The following is a 22,047-nucleotide window of genomic DNA, read 5'->3' on the forward strand; positions in this document are numbered from 1 at the left end:
ATCAATCACCGTAATTCTAATCACCGGGAGTTACTTAGTGATGAGTATTGTTTTGGTTCGTCCTGCATTACAATGCATTTATTCAGTGCTCTAATTGATTAGAATTTTTTTTCCATTTTTTCTGTATACCTCAACTCTGCTTTCTTACCTTCCCTTTATTGCTGATTGCCTGTGTTAGAACCCTGGACTTTTTCTTGTGTTTGGTATGTTATTTCCCATTATCTCCTGTGTATACCCTGTCTATCCTGGCTGCTCTTTGTATTGCTTCTATGTATTATACATATTTAACTCAAATGTGCATTTGTGCATTTGAGTACTACTGCTTGATCATGACACAATAATACAGTAATCTTGCTTCAAATGTTGAATGTGAGGAGTTCTTTACTTTACCTGTAGTGGTAGTGGGTGGCTGAGTCGTAGTAGTTATTTCTGACGGGGTAATGCTGCCAACATCTGCAATGAAACAATTTTACTATCAACTAGGGCTGTCAACGTTAAAGCGTTAATGCGTGCTATTAATTTGGAATCAGTAACGCGTTACTATTTTTTTAAAGCAAGTTAATTAAGGCACCAAGTTTGACCCCTTCTTCAGCCATACAGTCCAATTTGGCATACATTCTTTATTCCAGCACCCTGCATTGATTTTATCTCCCCTCAAACATACAAGTATATACTATTACTTTAATTGACACCACTAATATACACATAATTGCATTTTACATTTCTTACATTCATTGCTTTATTTACATTTAAATATTCACTATAATAATTTACATATGAAGACAAACAAATGCTATTAATCACAGTTAATCAGAATTTTGTTGTGATTAATCAGATTAAAGTTTTTAATCAATTGACACCACTACTATCAACATAATGTCTATATGCAGACTTTCTTATCATTTTTTATTTTGTAGATGGATTTTTACATTTTCTGTCAGAGAAGTAATGATTATAACATCATGTGTATATTAACACATATCCTGTTTTCACTGCTGTAAATGAAGAATATTGTTTCCTTGTTGGATGCGCTGTTTTTTTTCAAATGTGAGTTTTGATCTGCAAGAGCTTATTACTGTTGTTGCTCAGTCAAAGTAAGGAGTTTCTGACACACCATAAAAACATCAATAAATGTTGGACTTTGTTAGAGCATCACAAAGCAAATGAAGTGAAATTAAGTGAAGAGAGTGAATATTATATTATTAATAGGAAAGGACATTAACAAACAGCAGATATGGTGGTCACTCAAGGTCCTACAAAAAGAGGTTAAAACAAAGAAGGGAGAAAATAATAAAGGAAGAAAACAATGAGAGTGTTTGAATATCATGTAAAATCGTAAGTATACACACCTGCACAGTAAGCTAAATGACAGTTGACTGGACGGACGAACTCATAAACGTAGTAATTTCCTGGACAAGCTTTCACTTGAATGGGGTAGGAATTAAAAAGGCAGCAGTCACCGTTCCAGTTCCCACAGACCTGCCGACTGACCACTCCATCTTCCAGTCGAGGGTGAGAACCATTCAGCCAGAGAGGGGCATGAGTTCCACACATGTGCTCATTAACACATGACTCTGGCATCCGGACGTTATTGCCCTGATGGAGCAGACGATACCAGCCGTTCCAGCTGATGTCACGGTCACAGTGTAAACCCCACCAGTAATTGGGGCTGTTTGTGGCTCTCCAGGGCTCATCCAGTATGCTGTAGTTATCACAGGGGTCAGTGCTTGGGTTACTGATGGCCTCTGTCATAAAAACATAAAAGAGCGTATTTAGGAAAAACTGATCTAAAGTTTTTTAAAATTGTTAGATTTGTGGTCATTGCTAGGGTTGTTGCTATGGCATTTCAGGGGTTGGTAAGATGTTTCAGTTGGTTGCTATCATTGGCAGTTTCTTCATTAGGGAAAAAAGAAGTACAAGGTTTCTAACACATTCAACCAGTGGTAAACTGTTGTGTCTGTTTTGGACAGCCAGTTCTGCCTCTGAATACCAATCAGCAGCAAGTTGTTTTCCCTGCAATAACACATTTTTTTGGGTCGATTCTTGATAGTCTACAAACCGAGAAAAAGACCACTGTTGGTGCGATAATGACAGACAGTCTCCCTCACTCTGGAGCTCCATGAAAGATCTCACATTCTGAGAAAGAGGTTTTGCATGGGGGAGCTTGTTAATGATCTCACGGGAGCTGGATAACCAGTCACCAAACAACCATTGGTAACACACTCCACTGTAATGGACTGAGATACTACAGCGCCTTTTCTCAAAAAAGCTCATGTACAGTAAACACTGAATGATTCAGAGAAGACTTGGGAAGATTTGTACAATCTCGAATGAGAAGCGCCTGGGCTCTGAACACTGGAGATGGGTCTTCAGACCAGTTCATGTTCTACTCACTGTAATATTCACAGCAACAGAAATTTTATTCAAGGGAGTCAACACATTTATATTTAGAACTGGAAGAAAGAGAACAGTAGTTTACCTGTAGTGGTAGGCAGTGTCTCAGTTGTTGTTGTTTGTGGTATTTCTGTAGTGGTTTCATTTCCAACATCTGTAACGGAACATTTTAAAAGTTAAATCAACAGTACCTAACATAATCTTTCTGCAGGCCCTCTAGCGGTTATTTTATTTTGTATTAAATTAGCTGTCAGTGGAGTAAACTGGAAGCACTATGTTTTTTTTTGTGGCTCATTCAGACAGCCTTTTAGATATGTAATAGCTTATTACTGTTTTTACTCAGTCAAAGAAATAAAAAAAACAGGAGTGATTCATTATATAAATTTGTGTTTAGGGTTTCATAATCACATATAAACATATAAAAGAGAAAGATATAAAATAATGACAGTGTTTGAATATCATATTAAACAGTAAGTATACACACCTGCACAGTAAGCTAAAGAACAGCCATTTGGACGGACGAACTCATAAACGTAGTAATCTCCAGGACAGGCTTTCACTTGAATGGGGGAGGAATTAAAAAAGCAGCAGGCACCGTTCCAGCTCCCACAGACCTGCCGAGTGACCACTCCATCTTCCAGTCGAGGATGAGGACCATTCAGCCAGAGAGGGGCATGAGTTCCACACATGTTCTCACTAACACATGAATCTGGCATCCGGACGCTATTGCCCTGATGGAGCAGACGATACCAGCCGTTCCAGCTGGTGTATTGGTCACAGTGTACACCCCACCAGTAATTGGGGCTGTTTGTGGCTCTCCAGGGCTCATCCAGTATGCTGTAGTTATCACAGGGGTCAGTGCTTGGGTTACTGATGGCCTCTGTCATAAAAACATAAAAGAGCGTATTTAGGAAAAACTGATCTAAAGTTTTTTTAAAATAGTTAGATTTGTGGTCATTGCTAGGGTTGTTGCTATGGCATTTCAGGGGTTGGTAAGATGTTTCGGTTGGTTGCTATCATTGGCAGTTTCTTCATTAGGGAAAAAAGAAGTACAAGGTTTCTAACACATTCAACCAGTGGTAAACTGTTGTGTCTGTTTTGGACAGCCAGTTCTGCCTCTGAATACCAATCAGCAGCAAGTTGTTTTCCCTGCAATAACACATTTTTTTGGGTCGATTCTTGATAGTCTACAAAACGAGAAAAAGACCACTGTTGGTGCGATAATGACAGACAGTCTCCCTCACTCTGGAGCTCCATGAAAGATCTCACATTCTGAGAAAGAGGTTTTGATTGGGGGAGCTTGTTAATGATCTCACGGGAGCTGGATAACCAGTCACCAAACAACCATTGGTAACACACTCCACTGTAATGGACTGAGACACTACAGCGCCTTTTCTCAAAAAAGCTCATGTACAGTAAACACTGAATGATTCAGAGAAGACTTGGGAAGATTTGTACAATCTCGAATGAGAAGCGCCTGGGCTCTGAACACTGGAGATGGGTCTTCAGACCAGTTCATGTTCTACTCACTGTAATATTCACAGCAACAGAAATTTTATTCAAGGGAGTCAACACATTTATATTTAGAACTGGAAGAAAGAGAACAGTAGTTTACCTGTAGTGGTAGGCAGTGTCTCAGTTGTTGTTGTTTGTGGTATTTCTGTAGTGGTTTCATTTCCAACATCTGTAACGGAACATTTTAAAAGTTAAATCAACAGTACCTAACATAATCTTTCTGCAGGCCCTCTAGCGGTTATTTTATTTTGTATTAAATTAGCTGTCAGTGGAGTAAACTGTAAGCACTATGTTTTTTTTTGTGGCTCATTCAGACAGCCTTTTAGATATGTAATAGCTTATTACTGTTTTTACTCAGTCAAAGAAATAAAAAAAACAGGAGTGATTCATTATATAAATTTGTGTTTAGGGTTTCATAATCACATATAAACATATAAAAGAGAAAGATATAAAATAATGACAGTGTTTGAATATCATATTAAACAGTAAGTATACACACCTGCACAGTAAGCTAAAGAACAGCCATTTGGACGGACGAACTCATAAACGTAGTAATCTCCAGGACAGGCTTTCACTTGAATGGGGGAGGAATTAAAAAAGCAGCAGGCACCGTTCCAGCTCCCACAGACCTGCCGAGTGACCACTCCATCTTCCAGTCGAGGATGAGGACCATTCAGCCAGAGAGGGGCATGAGTTCCACACATGTTCTCACTAACACATGAATCTGGCATCCGGACGCTATTGCCCTGATGGAGCAGACGATACCAGCCGTTCCAGCTGGTGTATTGGTCACAGTGTACACCCCACCAGTAATTGGGGCTGTTTGTGGCTCTCCAGGGCTCATCCAGTATGCTGTAGTTATCACAGGGGTCAGTGCTTGGGTTACTGATGGCCTCTGTCATAAAAACATAAAAGAGCGTATTTAGGAAAAACTGATCTAAAGTTTTTTTAAATAGTTAGATTTGTGGTCATTGCTAGGGTTGTTGCTATGGCATTTCAGGGGTTGGTAAGATGTTTCGGTTGGTTGCTATCATTGGCAGTTTCTTCATTAGGGAAAAAAGAAGTACAAGGTTTCTAACACATTCAACCAGTGGTAAACTGTTGTGTCTGTTTTGGACAGCCAGTTCTGCCTCTGAATACCAATCAGCAGCAAGTTGTTTTCCCTGCAATAACACATTTTTTTGGGTCGATTCTTGATAGTCTACAAAACGAGAAAAAGACCACTGTTGGTGCGATAATGACAGACAGTCTCCCTCACTCTGGAGCTCCATGAAAGATCTCACATTCTGAGAAAGAGGTTTTGCATGGGGGAGCTTGTTAATGATCTCACGGGAGCTGGATAACCAGTCACCAAACAACCATTGGTAACACACTCCACTGTAATGGACTGAGATACTACAGCGCCTTTTCTCAAAAAAGCTCATGTACAGTAAACACTGAATGATTCAGAGAAGACTTGGGAAGATTTGTACAATCTCGAATGAGAAGCGCCTGGGCTCTGAACACTGGAGATGGGTCTTCAGACCAGTTCATGTTCTACTCACTGTAATATTCACAGCAACAGAAATTTTATTCAAGGGAGTCAACACATTTATATTTAGAACTGGAAGAAAGAGAACAGTAGTTTACCTGTAGTGGTAGGCAGTGTCTCAGTTGTTGTTGTTTGTGGTATTTCTGTAGTGGTTTCATTTCCAACATCTGTAACGGAACATTTTAAAAGTTAAATCAACAGTACCTAACATAATCTTTCTGCAGGCCCTCTAGCGGTTATTTTATTTTGTATTAAATTAGCTGTCAGTGGAGTAAACTGGAAGCACTATGTTTTTTTTTTGTGGCTCATTCAGACAGCCTTTTAGATATGTAATAGCTTATTACTGTTTTTACTCAGTCAAAGAAATAAAAAAAACAGGAGTGATTCATTATATAAATTTGTGTTTAGGGTTTCATAATCACATATAAACATATAAAAGAGAAAGATATAAAATAATGACAGTGTTTGAATATCATATTAAACAGTAAGTATACACACCTGCACAGTAAGCTAAAGAACAGCCATTTGGACGGACGAACTCATAAACGTAGTAATCTCCAGGACAGGCTTTCACTTGAATGGGGGAGGAATTAAAAAAGCAGCAGGCACCGTTCCAGCTCCCACAGACCTGCCGAGTGACCACTCCATCTTCCAGTCGAGGATGAGGACCATTCAGCCAGAGAGGGGCATGAGTTCCACACATGTTCTCACTAACACATGAATCTGGCATCCGGACGCTATTGCCCTGATGGAGCAGACGATACCAGCCGTTCCAGCTGGTGTATTGGTCACAGTGTACACCCCACCAGTAATTGGGGCTGTTTGTGGCTCTCCAGGGCTCATCCAGTATGCTGTAGTTATCACAGGGGTCAGTGCTTGGGTTACTGATGGCCTCTGTCATAAAAACATAAAAGAGCGTATTTAGGAAAAACTGATCTAAAGTTTTTTTAAATAGTTAGATTTGTGGTCATTGCTAGGGTTGTTGCTATGGCATTTCAGGGGTTGGTAAGATGTTTCGGTTGGTTGCTATCATTGGCAGTTTCTTCATTAGGGAAAAAAGAAGTACAAGGTTTCTAACACATTCAACCAGTGGTAAACTGTTGTGTCTGTTTTGGACAGCCAGTTCTGCCTCTGAATACCAATCAGCAGCAAGTTGTTTTCCCTGCAATAACACATTTTTTTGGGTCGATTCTTGATAGTCTACAAAACGAGAAAAAGACCACTGTTGGTGCGATAATGACAGACAGTCTCCCTCACTCTGGAGCTCCATGAAAGATCTCACATTCTGAGAAAGAGGTTTTGCATGGGGGAGCTTGTTAATGATCTCACGGGAGCTGGATAACCAGTCACCAAACAACCATTGGTAACACACTCCACTGTAATGGACTGAGATACTACAGCGCCTTTTCTCAAAAAAGCTCATGTACAGTAAACACTGAATGATTCAGAGAAGACTTGGGAAGATTTGTACAATCTCGAATGAGAAGCGCCTGGGCTCTGAACACTGGAGATGGGTCTTCAGACCAGTTCATGTTCTACTCACTGTAATATTCACAGCAACAGAAATTTTATTCAAGGGAGTCAACACATTTATATTTAGAACTGGAAGAAAGAGAACAGTAGTTTACCTGTAGTGGTAGGCAGTGTCTCAGTTGTTGTTGTTTGTGGTATTTCTGTAGTGGTTTCATTTCCAACATCTGTAACGGAACATTTTAAAAGTTAAATCAACAGTACCTAACATAATCTTTCTGCAGGCCCTCTAGCGGTTATTTTATTTTGTATTAAATTAGCTGTCAGTGGAGTAAACTGGAAGCACTATGTTTTTTTTGTGGCTCATTCAGACAGCCTTTTAGATATGTAATAGCTTATTACTGTTTTTACTCAGTCAAAGAAATAAAAAAAAACAGGAGTGATTCATTATATAAATTTGTGTTTAGGGTTTCATAATCACATATAAACATATAAAAGAGAAAGATATAAAATAATGACAGTGTTTGAATATCATGTAAAACAGTAAGTATACACACCTGCACAGTAAGCTAAATGACAGGTAATTGGACGGACGAACTCATAAACGTAGTAATCTCCAGGACAGGCTTTCACTTGAATGGGGGAGGAATTAAAAAAGCAGCAGGCACCGTTCCAGCTCCCACAGACCTGCCGAGTGACCACTCCATCTTCCAGTCGAGGATGAGGACCATTCAGCCAGAGAGGGGCATGAGTTCCACACATGTTCTCACTAACACATGAATCTGGCATCCGGACGCTATTGCCCTGATGGAGCAGACGATACCAGCCGTTCCAGCTGATGTCACGGTCACAGTGTAAACCCCACCAGTAATTGGGGCTGTTTGTGGCTCTCCAGGGCTCATCCAGTATGCTGTAGTTATCACAGGGGTCAGTGCTTGGGTTACTGATGGCCTCTGTCATAAAAACATAAAAGAGCGTATTTAGGAAAAACTGATCTAAAGTTTTTTAAAATAGTTAGATTTGTGGTCATTGCTAGGGTTGTTGCTATGGCATTTCAGGGGTTGGTAAGATGTTTCGGTTGGTTGCTATCATTGGCAGTTTCTTCATTAGGGAAAAAAGAAGTACAAGGTTTCTAACACATTCAACCAGTGGTAAACTGTTGTGTCTGTTTTGGACAGCCAGTTCTGCCTCTGAATACCAATCAGCAGCAAGTTGTTTTCCCTGCAATAACACATTTTTTTGGGTCGATTCTTGATAGTCTACAAAACGAGAAAAAGACCACTGTTGGTGCGATAATGACAGACAGTCTCCCTCACTCTGGAGCTCCATGAAAGATCTCACATTCTGAGAAAGAGGTTTTGCATGGGGGAGCTTGTTAATGATCTCACGGGAGCTGGATAACCAGTCACCAAACAACCATTGGTAACACACTCCACTGTAATGGACTGAGATACTACAGCGCCTTTTCTCAAAAAAGCTCATGTACAGTAAACACTGAATGATTCAGAGAAGACTTGGGAAGATTTGTACAATCTCGAATGAGAAGCGCCTGGGCTCTGAACACTGGAGATGGGTCTTCAGACCAGTTCATGCTCTACTCACTGTAATATTCACAGCAACAGAAATTTTATTCAAGGGAGTCAACACATTTATATTTAGAACTGGAAGAAAGAGAACAGTAGTTTACCTGTAGTGGTAGGCAGTGTCTCAGTTGTTGTTGTTTGTGGTATTTCTGTAGTGGTTTCATTTCCAACATCTGTAACGGAACATTTTAAAAGTTAAATCAACAGTACCTAACATAATCTTTCTGCAGGCCCTCTAGCGGTTATTTTATTTTGTATTAAATTAGCTGTCAGTGGAGTAAACTGGAAGCACTATGTTTTTTTTTGTGGCTCATTCAGACAGCCTTTTAGATATGTAATAGCTTATTACTGTTTTTACTCAGTCAAAGAAATAAAAAAACAGGAGTGATTCATTATATAAATTTGTGTTTAGGGTTTCATAATCACATATAAACATATAAAAGAGAAAGATATAAAATAATGACAGTGTTTGAATATCATGTAAAACAGTAAGTATACACACCTGCACAGTAAGCTAAATGACAGGTAATTGGACGGACAAACTCATAAACGTAGTAATCTCCAGGACAGGCTTTCACTTGAATGGGGGAGGAATTAAAAAAGCAGCAGGCACCGTTCCAGCTCCCACAGACCTGCCGAGTGACCACTCCATCTTCCAGTCGAGGATGAGGACCATTCAGCCAGAGAGGGGCATGAGTTCCACACATGTTCTCACTAACACATGAATCTGGCATCCGGACGCTATTGCCCTGATGCAGCAGACGATACCAGCCGTTCCAGCTGATGTATTGGTCACAGTGTACACCCCACCAGTAATTGGGGCTGTTTGTGGCTCTCCAGGGCTCATCCAGTATGCTGTAGTTATCACAGGGGTCAGTGCTTGGGTTACTGATGGCCTCTGTCATAAAAACATAAAAGAGCATATTTAGGAAAAACTGACCTAAAGTGTTTTGCATGTGAGGTACCTGTTGTTTAGTTTTTTTAAATACTTAGATTTATGGTTGTTGCTATGGCATTTCAGGGGGTTGGTAAGATGTTCCAGTTGGTTGCATTAGGCGATCGAGCAACGCCCCATTACAGGACGAAAAGAAAAAATGCACATTGAACCGAAAACACATTCAACCAGTGTTAAACTAGCTCTGACTCTTTTAGACAGCCTGTCCTGACACTGAATATCTTAGACCAATCAGCGGCAAGTTTTTGCCGAATCTCGATAGTCTAGAAAACGCCCCAGATCGCTCTTATTCAGTCCAATTTAAATTGCGTTTTTTCAGAATTTTAATCTCAAAGAGTAGTTTACCTGTAGTGGTAGTGAGCAGCTCAGTCGTAGTAGTTTGTGGTATTTCTGTAAAGGTGTCACTTCCAACATCTGTAACAGAACATTTAAAGTTAAATTCAAGTTAAATTAACATTACATCTTTTTGCAGGTCCTCTAGTGTTCATTGTGTATTTAAATTTGCTCTCAGTAGAGTAATGGCTTTAGCAGGATATACTGTACATATTATCTGCATGTTGCTAAAACCAGTATGTTGCTATGTTGGTTCCAAAAACACTTTATTATCTTTGATCATCATGTGTGAATGCACACAAAACACATTAAATAGATCTTTTACAGGATGTTTGTGTAGGGTGAACTCCAACCTTCAAGTAAAAAAAATTAATATAATGGGTGAGCTCACCGACATGATCACAGGCCAACACTCTACTAAATAAGCTACCTCAACCACATGTTAAAAATCATAAGAGCAGAACCCAAGCCACAGCGGCTGTTTGGGAAATTCTGCTCATTATATATACTTGGGGTATTTAAATAGAATTTATGAAGGCTCAGCTAGAGGGAATTTGCTTAAGCCTAGGTCTGGACTGTCATCCTATATACTACCTATGTAATACCGTTTATTTGGGTTAGTAAAGCACTTCCGTTTGCTTAGATTTCCAGATTTCCACTAAGGCTGGGTGCAGCAGCATTAGCATTAGCAGCTAACCACTAGCCACGGTTGGACGTAGTAAATGCCGCACGACAGAGCTACACTGAGGAACCCTGTTCTGATAAGCCAGGGAGAAATTACCTTGCAGTTTGTCCCATGTAGATTGTTTTAGCACGCAGGCTACAGTTTGATATACTTGCCTCTGAACGGTGAAAGAGCTAGTGCTAAGCGCAACTAGCAGCTTATGCTAATGCTGCTCCAGCAGTGCTAGCAGGGGCGTAGCAGCAAAGACTGGGCCCTGTACACTCTCAATGTCAGTGGGCCCCTATCCATGCCAGTACATGTAACGTGCACAGTAACATAAGCCAAAAAAAGGAGGAGGGGTTCTCTTGATGAGCGGTTCTTTCATTCACTACCTGTATTGATGCATTTGACCTACTTGTGCTCAAATACCTAAAACATTAGACTACATCTGGTTTGTGTACTAACGTTTTGATCCATGACACGTGCAAATTTTGATTTAAAACATTTACTCTTAAACACGAGAAAGGGAGACAACTGTACGTTCAGAATCGAATCAAAAATCATAATCACAATTATTTTTGATTGATATTGAGATCACAGTTATTTAACATGATTATTCATTGGCTTTGGTAACATCATGAATTTATTGAGTGTGGACAATAGATTTTAAGCACAGCACTGCACTGCAAGGACAAGGCTTTTTACCAGACAAAAATCATAAATTGCTTTATTGCTCAATATATTACTAGTGTGCACTTGAGCCTACAGTGATATTGGTAGGATATTTACTTTTTTATATATGCTGCAGAAATATTGCTAGGTGGATCATTTAACGTTATTAAGTCTCAACACTTTCAGCTCTGCTGTGTTAGTTAACAACAGGCTATAGCACACGCACTGAACCAAAATGCTAACTTACTTTAACACCTTAACAACTCACATTTAGGCAGCAATTCTACCAGTCAGCAGCTTGCGCTCTCTTTCTCATGTGAGCATACAAACATCAGCAGCAGCTGTCTGGAGTGTACTACGTTAACTTTAATTGGGTTTTGCATAACAAGCAAACTCCATTCTGCCTTTTTTCTTTTTCCTTCTTTTCTTTCTTCAATTTGATAATCTGATTTCTGCTTTTTGGGCAGATTTATGCTTTTTAGTTTAGCCCCCAGGTCTTTCAGTCTGGGCTGACTCACGTTACACTTGAAGCCGGTCGCTGCAGGGCGGACTAAACCATCATTTCTAAATAAGTTCGCTTAAAAAAAATGCAGAGAGTAAAATAAAAAACAGGCTTCTCTTGCACCTCCATGTATATGTGACAACAAACTCTGCTTCTTTCTCGTAATCCACGAGGAGTTGGCTCACGCGAAGCCGGCTCCTTTGCCCCCAGATGCAACATAGTTTTACCATTTCTGTGTATTTTTTTAACACGGACAAGAGGAGAGTTAGCTAGCTATGCTAAAAGCCAAGCTTTGGATTTATCTTTACATTACATTACATTACATTTCATTTGGCAGACGCTTTTATCCAAAGCGACTTACAATAATAAAGAACAAAATAATAGAAGTTAAAGGTAACAACATCTTTGGATAGGGCCTAAAGGAGGTCAAAGGGAAATGAGGTGGGGGAGTAGAGAGTAGAGAAGAGGAAGAAGGAGATGAGGTTAGAAGTAGTTAGTTTGTTAGTGGTGTTTAGGAGAGCAAGTGCTCTTTGAAGAGCACTGTCTTCAGGAGTTTCTTAAAGATAGCGAGAGATTCTCCTGATCTGGTAGTGGAAGGTTGTTTGTTCCACCATTGTGGAACTCTGTATGAGAACAGTCTGGATTGCTTTGTGTGAATGTTGGGCAAAGCGAGGCGACGCTCATTGGAGGAGCGCAACGGCCGGGAGGTAGCGTAAGCCTTCAGGAGCGAGTGCAGGTAGGAAGGAGCCTGTTCTGTCATCACCTTGTAGGCGATCGTAAGAGCTTTGAATTTGATGCGAGCAGCAACCGGTAGCCAATGGAGCTCAATAAGCAGCGGAGTGACATGTGCCCGTTTTGGCTGGTTGAAGACCAGACGTGCTGCTGCATTCTGAATCATCTGTAGTGGTTTTACTACACTGGCTGGGAGGCCAGTTAGTACTGCATTGCAGTAGTCAAGGCGAGAGATTACCACCGCTTGTACTAGGAGTTGGGTGGCCTGTTGCGTCAGAAACGGTCGGATTTTTCGGATGTTGTAAAGCGCAAAGCGGCAGGATCGAGCAACGGAGGCCACCTGGGGCGTAAAAGAGAGCTGGTCATCAACCATAACACCTAGGTTCCTAGCAACCTTTGTCGGTGAGAGAGAAAGAGTCGATGGTTATGGCGAAGTTGTGTTGAAAAGATGGTTTCGCTGGTATAACCAGAAGTTCAGTCTTTGATAGGTTTAGCTGAAGGTGATGCTCCTTCATCCATGCGGATATGTCTGAGAGACACTGTGATATACGTGCAGAGATTGAGTGATCTTCAGGTGGAAATGACAGGTATAGCTGAGTGTGATCAGCAAAGCAGTGGTAGGAAAAGCCATGTGAGCGGATAATCCGACCAAGAGAGGTGGTGTATATTGAGAAGAGGAGGGGTCCCAAAACCGAGCCCTGGGGAACCCCAGTGGATAAGGAGTGTGCTGAGGACAGCTGTCCTTGCCACGACACCTTGAACGAGCGTCCAGTGAGGTACGATCTGAACCATGACAGCGCGTTGTCTGAGATCCCCATGTTTGAGAGTATGGTTATGAGGAAGTCATGGTTGACTGTGTCGAAGGCAGCCGAGAGGTCCAGCAGAATGAGCACTGTGGACTGTCCTGCAGTTCTGGCAGTCCACTTTTATTTTACGCTTCAGTCACAGCCAACAGAGCCGTCTCCGTGGAGTGCCCTTTTTTGAAACCAGATTGGTTTTGGTCCAGGAGGTCATTCTGGGAGAGGAAGCCAGAGACCTGATTGAGAACTGCTCTTTCTAATGATTTAGAAAGAAATGGTAGTAGTGAGACCGGTCTGTAGTTGTCAACCTGGGCGGGGTTGAGAGTAGGTTTTTTAAGCAGTGGTGTCACCTGTGCTTGTTTAAAAGCAGTCGGGAATACACCAGATGTTAGGGAGGCATTGATGGTGTGAGTGATAGCCGGAATGATTGCAGGTGCAATCAATTGGGTCAAGTGGACACGTAGTAGGGCGGCTACGCGTTAGGAGAGCCAGTGTCTCGTTCTCAGTGAGAGGAGCGAACGAGGAGAAGGCGACTGCTTCGGTAGAGGGATACCGATTAGCAGAGCATGTAGTAGGACTGCTACATGTTGCATCTGTAAACTGGCTGCTGATAGCTGCCACTTTCCCAGTGAAAAAAGAGGCAAGTGTTTCAGCTGTGAGGCAGGTAGCCTGAGGAGGAGGTGGAGGGTTGAGTAGTGTTTTAAATGTAGCAAATAGTTTCCGGGAGTCTGTGAGGGAGCTGATTTTCTTTAGCAGTAATGATGCTGATTGAAAAGGAAGCCAGGAGCAGTTGGTAGTTTTGTAGGTCTGTATTATTTTGTTTCTTTTGCCATTTTCGCTCTGCAGCTCGGAGTTTGGAGCGTAGTTCCCTGAGCGTGTCATTTTTGAGCCATGGCTGCGGTTTGTTTGAGCTAATGGCTCGAGATGTTAGAGGACAGAGGTTGTCCAAACAGGAGCTTAGAGTGGAGCAGAGAGTTTTGGTGGCATCATTTACATTGAGTGATGAAAATGAGCCTAGTGGAGGCATATTGTCAGTCAACAGCGAGGAGTACTGGTCGGCCGAGAGATCTCGAAGTTTCGTCGGAACGAGACCAAAGTAGGAGTAGCTGTGGGTTTTTTCGAAATATGAACAATGAATTGCATGAAGAAGTGATCCGAGAGGTGCAAAGGAGTGAGGGTTAAAGAGTCGGCGTCACAGTTTCGGGTGAAGATCAGGTCAAGATGTTTGCCAGCTTTGTGTGTAGGGGGGCTGGGGACCTGCTCCAGATCAAAAGACTGCATAAGGGATGAGAAGTGTGAGAAGTTGGTACTGTCACGGTGGATGTTCATATCCCCTAGAATGAGCATGGGACAATCTTGCTCGGGGATAGAAGACAGTAGCATGTCTAGTTCATGTGTGAACTCGCCCATTTGTCCAGGAGAACGGTAGATAACAATAACAGCAAGTTTTGCTGGAGTATTAACCAGTGTGGCGTGGTACTCGAAAGAATTATATGTATTTGTAGGTAGTAGTGGATTATGTCTTAAGCCATTAGCGATCAATAGACCAGTTCCACCTCCTCGTCCTGAGAGACGAGAAGTATGGGTATGGGAGTAATTATTAGAAAATGCCGCCGGAGTAGCAGTGTTTTCAGGTTTAATCCAGGTTTCAGTCAGAGCCAGCAGTTGTACTGAAAGATGGTTGGCATAAGAGGCGATAAAGTCTGCTTTATTAACAGCAGACTGGCAGTTCCACAGCCCAACAAAGAATGAGGTAGTAGTGTGCGTGGTTTGCCTTAGCTGACGCAGGTTAGTATGATCCTGGCGCCTATGTGTGTTTTTCCGCCTTCTGTGCATACCGGAGATAACAGGAATGTGATGGGAGCACATTTTGTGAGGCAGTAGGACGGGCTGCCTTGTCGGTGGCCTTGCTCGGTGGACTCGCGCAGGTAGACTCGCAGGTCTTTACCCGAGTTTAGGTCTTCACACGAGAGGGTCTTCACACAACAGCTGACGCCTTCGGCTGACGCCTCGGCGAGTGTGAGTGATGAAATAGGACTCTTGATTGCGCACAGCTGCGGGCGATATAGGAATTCAGCTACACCATCTTAATAATAATAGTAATAATCCGGGTTACACATACAATATACTATTAAGATAAGCCGAGGCCGGCGCAGTGTTACCATCCTACAACAAGCCACTGTTGGCCCCGCTTCAGAGCCGTGGAATGAGTCTATCTCTGGCTGGAGATAGCCATGCTAAAAGCCGAAAGCCAGAGCACAAAAAACTCTACTCGAACAAAAACAGCATCCGCAGGCAATGAGCATAGCGGTCAAAGAAATTTTGCATCATCGCTGTCTGCTGAATGTCTGATTAATTGTGGAAATCAACAGTGAGCTCTCCTTCAAAGTTTTAAAGTGACTCGTTCACTGATTTATTTCAGTTTTTAATCACAAACAAGCGTTCTGAAATATAATCTGCGTGTACATGAGGTCAGAGCATGATATCTGTGAATGGGCTTAAACAATGTAAACAATGTTTTGAATCATTGATTCTAATTTGTGAACAGATAAATTTTTTATATGTTTTTATATGGTTAAATGTTTTAAAATAATTTTAAAATAACTTTATAATATGGCACACATTACAATTTGGGAATAGTTGAGCATAAATTATAACATAGCATACACTACTTAGCTGCTGTAGTAAAAAGCATACCTGTCAAGTTTTAGATTTAAAAATAAGGGATATTTTCCTCTGTCCGCTTAAAGCCGTCCCATCAGCCCAACGAAGGTTCAGTATCCTTTACATTTTAAGACAGGTTTACAAAAAATCTAAAATAACCACATGTGAACCACTTACACACTACAATTAGATTATCAGAATCTGAAATGTTGTGGACATTCCTACATATGTCATTCTTTTAATACAGCCAAATTAAAAGTCCTTTTCTAGATATTAAAAAAAAGTTAAGATTTCATGTCTTTTTTGCCATAATGCACTCTTTTATATTATATAATTATTTATTTAATAGATTTAAAATTTAACAAAGGGTGCACAAATTCTGCAAAATGACTGTAGGTGACCTAAAAATAGCATTATGAGCTTTTACTAAAAGGACATGGACCACATATAATCCATCAAAAAATTAATCCTAAGTGGCCTACACAATTAATATTTTTTAATTAATACTTCTTTCTTTTGATCACTCCTGATCAGTTCAGTTAATTTCGGGTCACAAGCGAGTCACAAGCTGTAATTTTTTTATTTTAAAAGGTTTAATCTGTGTGTTTATTTCGGTTTATTTTTAAGCCGCTATAAGAAAAATCTCATCACAGTTTACATGATTAGCCTACTGTTACCTTTCTTTAAGAAAAATCGCTGTATATCTAGATATGTTTTAACATCAGCTGCTCCGACTTGCTGCCTGAACTCACAGCGACGGGGGGGGGCTTCCCCACACTGACCCTCCTTAGCAAGCTAAGTGGATGTTTCTCCTGAAAGGCGGGACTTTCTCCTTGAACCGGCTCCACGATTGGTTAAGAGACACAGAGCGGTCAGTGCCCTGTCTCCTCAATAATATATATTTTTAAATCTTAATATAAAACGGGACATTTACGGGAAAATACTAATACGGGAGGACGGCGGGAAAGAGGAGTGAAATACGGTAGTTTCCCGGCCAAAACGGGAGACTTGACAGGTATGCATGACATTCAGTGGTCTATTAAATCTAGGTTTGCTAGTTATTTATAACTTATAAATTAAAGCTAGGTTAGCTAGTCATAACTAATAAATTAAAGTAAGGTTAGCTAGTTATAACTTATAAATTAAAGCTAGGTTAGCTAGTCATAACTTATAAATTAAAGCTAGGTTAGCTAGTCATAACTTATAAATTAAATCTAGGTTAACTAGTTATAACGTATAAATTAAAGCTAGGTTAGCTAGTTATAACGTATAAATTAAAGCTAGGTTAGCTAGTCATAACTTATAAATTAAAGCTTGGCTAGCTAGTTATAACTTATAAATTAAAGCTTGGTTAGCTAGTTGTAACTTATAAATTAAAGCTAGGTTAGCTAGTCATAACTTATAAATTAAAGCTAGGTTAGCTAGTTATAACTTATAAATTAAAGCTAGATTAGCTAGTCGTAATTCATAAATTAAAGCTGTGTTAGCTACTCATAACTTATAAATTAAAGCTAGGTTAGCTAGTTCATCTCATTTCTCATCTCATTGTCAACCGCTCAATCCTTGAAGGGTCGCGGGGGGGGGGGGAGGGGGGGGGGGAGCCTATCCCAGCAGGCATCGGGCAAAAGGCAGGATACACCCTGGACAGGCCGCCAATCCATCGCAGGGCAGACGGACACAGACAGACAAACGGACACATTCATTCACACACCCACACCTAAGGGGCAAGTTCAATCAACTTCCAATTAGCCTGAACGTGCCGTCTTTGGACTGTGGGAGGAAACCGGAGAACCCGGAGGAAACACACGCAGACACAGGGAGAACGTGCAAACTCCACACAGAAAGACCCGGGTTGCCCCAGCCGGGAATCGAACCCAGGCCGTCTTGCTGTGAGGCGGAAGTGCTACCCACTGCGCCACCCGGTTAGCTATTCATAACTTATAAATTAAAGCTAGGTTGACTAGTCATACCTTATAAATAAAAGCTAGGTTAACTAGTTATAACTTATAAATTAAAGCTAGGTTAACTAGTTATAACTTATAAATTAAAGCTAGGTTAACTAGTTATAACTTATTAATTAAAGCTAGGTTGGCTACTTATAACTTATAAATGTAAGCTAGGTTAGCTAGTTAACTTAAAGCTAGATTAGCTAGTTATAATTTATAAATTTAAGCTGTGTTAGCTATTTATAATTTATAAATTAAAGCTAGGTTATCTACCGTATTTTTCGGACTATAAGGTGCACCGTATTATAAGACGCACTATCAAAGAACGCCTATTTTCTGCTATTTTTCCATACATAGGGCGCATCGCATTATAAGGCGCGTTAAGTGACACTAGAAAGGGTGCCTATATCAAAGTGAACAGGGGTGGCGCCATGTTTCCCTTCCCCCACCGGGGGTGGTCGCTTGCCGGTGGAGCGTCTCAGTATATATAAATCTAGCTCTTTCAAAGTCAAACGAGTGCTGGATATTAATCTACACAGATTCCTCTCCTGAAAACTGTTTATTTGGGTGAGTAACGTGCTTCAGTTTATTTACAGTAAGCTTAGATTTCCAGATGTCCACTAAGGCTTGCTGCACCAGCGTTAGCATAGCTATCCGCTAGCACGCTAGCTAGTCACCTTAACTAGTAAAGTTAACCCAAACTTAAACGACAGCGTTACACTGAGTAATCCTGCGTGTTCTGGTAAGACAGTGAGATATTAGCTAGCGATTCGTCCCCCGTAGCTTGTTTTAACACTGTAAACAAGCAGATTACAGGCTGATAAAACTCACCTCTGAGAGAGTTAGCGCTTAGCATCTAGCTAATGCTAGCCAGGCAAAGCAGCACAGACTTACAGGCCGATAACTCACCTCTGAACGGTGAACGCTTAGCGATTAGCATCTAACTCTAATAATACTGCTCCAGCAGTATTAAAAGTGCTAAATTTAGAAAATACTGATCTCTGAACAGTGAAAAAGCTAGCTAGCTAAGCGGTTAGCATCTAGCTAATGCTATTGCTGCTCTGCACGGAGTGTGTGTTTACTGCTCCTTACACCTGACGGGTAAAATTTAGATAATACTGATCTCTGAACAGTGAATAAGCTAGCTAATGCTATTTGCTGCTCCAGCCTCGGAGCTGCACGGCTCTGGACTCTGTATAGCACTGAAACTCTGTATAACGCTGCACGGAGTGTGTGTTTACTGCTCCTTACAACCTGACGAGTAAAATTTAGATAATACTGATCTCAGTGAATAAGCTAGCTAGCTTAGCGGTTAGCATCTAGCTAATGCTATTGCTGCTCAGCCTCGGAGCTGCACGGCTCTGGACTCTGTATAGCACTGAAACTCTCTATAACGCTGCACGGAGTGTGTGTTTACTGCTCCTTACAACCTGACGAGTAAAATCCATACAAAAGGCGCACCGTATTATAAGACGCACTGTCAATTTTTGTGAAAATTAAAAGTTTTTAAGTGCGCCTTATAGTCCGAAAAATACGGTAATTATAATTTTTAAATTAAAGCTAAGTTGGCTAGTTATAATTTATACATTTAAGCTAGGTTAGCTAAGTTAGTTATGATTTATAAATTAAAGCTGTGTTAGTTAGTTTTAATTTATAAATTAAAGTTAGGTTAGCTAGTTAATGTTATAACTTATAATACACCACTCTAAGCAAAAGGCCAAGCTCAAGCCCATTAATTCCTGCAATTTTTTGAAGGTAAGCTTCATCTGCTTCTTTGTTTATCTTATCACATGGTCCATTTGTTTTGATTGTGTGTCCTAAAACATGGTGTGCTCTACCCAGCATGCAAAGTACCATTACGTCGTTGCCCACACTCTATTCTTCAGAATTCATTTGTAGTTTTAACAAATTTAGGGTGTTTATTTTGCTGACTTTGTTCTCTCCCACAACTGTTATTCTTTTACAGCTTCAAAACATGTATTTTACAAATTAGACAATGCCGTCATATCTAGCTATTTTTATGACAGCCAAAAGCTACTTTCCCTACTGAGGAGTTGGCACCACTACTGTCATCCAGCAGGTATTATTTGGGTGGTGGATCTCAGCAGTGACACTGGCATGGTTTTGCATACTTAAGAAAAAAAAGTTGATTTGAAAGACTTATTTTTGTGTTTATAAATATTTATAAATATATATGATGAACCACAAACTGCTATTGAACTTATGTTTTATGTCAGTTGTATTAATATAAATTATTACTCTTAATCCTTACAACAGAAACAGCTTAATTAAAAATGTTTTGAAGGGTATACGTAAAAATATAATGGACGCTTGGGCACCTTTATTATTAAGTAATGTGTGCTTTAAGATTTTAGTTAAAAAGGACCAAAAATGACGTACTAGTTTTACATAAAAATATAGTGCAACATTTCTGTAACCTTAACATTATTAAGTAATGTTTGTTTTAAGATTTTTGCTAAAAAAAAAATAATATATATATATATATATATATATATATATATATATATTAAATTAAATTAAATTTTACTGAAAAATACAATGCAACATTTTTTTTACCTTTTAATTACAGTGGTTTTCAAAAGTATTTATTGAATTATTTCATATTTTGTCATCTTAAAACCACAAATATAAATGTATTTGGAAATGGACTTTAATTCATAGACCAACACAAAGTAGCACATATTTGTGAAGTGGAACAAAAATTATAATGATTTTAAATAAAGATCTAAAAAGTGTGAAGCACAAAAGTATTCAGCCCCCTTTACTAAGAAACCCCTAAATAAAATCCTGTTAAATTAATTGCCTTCAGAAGTCACTTAATTAGTTAATAGAGTTAAGAGAGCTGTGCGTAATTTAGTCTTTGTATAAATACAGCTGTTCTGTGAAGGGCTCAGTGGTTTGTTAGAGAACACTAGTAAACAAACAGCATCATAAAGACCAAGGAACTCTCCAGACACGTCAGAGATAAAGTTGTGGAGAAGTTTAAAGCAGGGTTAGGATATAAAAACATATCCCAAGTTTTGAGCATCCCAAGGAGCACGGTTCAATACATTATTAAAAAATTAAAAAAGGATTCTAAACCTGCAAACCTACCAAGACATTGCCATCCATCCAAACTGACAGATCGAGCAGGGAGAGCACTGGTCAGAGAAGCAGCCAAGAGGCCCATGGTCACTCTGGAGGAGCTGCAGAAATCCACAGCTCAGGTGGGAGAATCTGTCCACATGATAACTATGAGTTGTGCACTCCACAAATCTGGCCTTTATGGAAGTGCCAAGAAGAAAACCATTGTTGCCACAAGCCATGTAGGGGACACAAGCAAACATATGGAAGAAGTTCTGTGGTCAGATCAGACCAAAGTTGAACTTTTGGCCTAAATGCAAAACACTATTTGTGGCAGATCACTGCACATCACTCTAAACACACCATCCCCACTGTTTAACATGGTGGTGGCAGCATCACAGAAGCTGGTCAGAGTTGGAGGGAAGATGGATGGAGTTAAATACAGGGCAATCCTGAGATTCACCTTCCAGCAAGACAGTAACATACAGATAGAGCTGCAGTGGAATGGTTTAGATTAAAGACTATTAATATGTTAGAATGACCCAGTCGGGGCGCCGAGTGGTCCAGCGGTCTAAAGCGCTGCCACTATGAGCAGGAGGTCGCAGGTTCGAACCCCAGCTCATGCAGCTTTGCCATCAAGCTGCCGGCGTCAGAGGGAGCAAAATTGTCCCTGCTCCCTCTGGGTGGGTAGATGGCGCTCTCTCCCCACATCACTCCCAGGGTAATGTCTGCAGCACAGGGCATCTGTGAGCTGATGTACCGGAGCCGGGCCGCTGTGCTTTCCTCCAAGCGCGCTGGCTGCATCAGCAGCAGCTCGAAAAGAAGCGGTGGCTGGGTTCACATGTATCGGAGGAAGCATGTGCTAGTCTTCACCCTCCTGGTGTGTTGTGGCATTACTAGTGATAGGGGGAGTCCTAATGAGTGGGTTGGGTAATTGGCCGTGTAAATTGGGGAGAAAAAATGGGAAAAAATTAGAAATAAATAAATAATAAAAAAAAGAATGACCCAGTCAAAGTCCTGACTTAAATCCTATTGAGCATTTGGGGCAAGACATGAAATGTGTTGTTCACAGACGCTCTTCTTCTATCTATTTTGTAAAAGAAGAATGGGTCAAACATCTCAGTCTCCAGATGCACAAAGCTGGTAGACACGTACCCCAAAAGACTGCAGCTGTAATTGCAACGAAGGGTGGCTCTACTCAT

The 22,047-nt window shown here is 40.6% G+C and overlaps 1 protein-coding gene across 1 annotated transcript in view; it reads right to left on the reverse strand.

Moving 5' to 3' along the window:
• The window catches only part of LOC103029580 (alpha-tectorin-like), a 172,082-nt gene that overhangs the window by 15,988 nt on the left and 134,047 nt on the right, over positions 1–22,047 (reverse strand). Inside the window, exons 20-23 of the mRNA XM_049476096.1 lie at positions 9,794–9,838; positions 2,879–3,274; positions 2,480–2,548; positions 391–453 (exon numbers count right to left, since the gene is read on the reverse strand). Coding sequence (XP_049332053.1) covers positions 391–453; positions 2,480–2,548; positions 2,879–3,274; positions 9,794–9,838 — 573 coding nt within the window. The remainder of the gene's footprint in view (positions 1–390; positions 454–2,479; positions 2,549–2,878; positions 3,275–9,793; positions 9,839–22,047) is intronic.

This window comes from Astyanax mexicanus, chromosome 3, assembly GCF_023375975.1.
Source record: "Astyanax mexicanus isolate ESR-SI-001 chromosome 3, AstMex3_surface, whole genome shotgun sequence".
Taxonomy (NCBI): Eukaryota; Metazoa; Chordata; class Actinopteri; order Characiformes; family Acestrorhamphidae; genus Astyanax; species Astyanax mexicanus.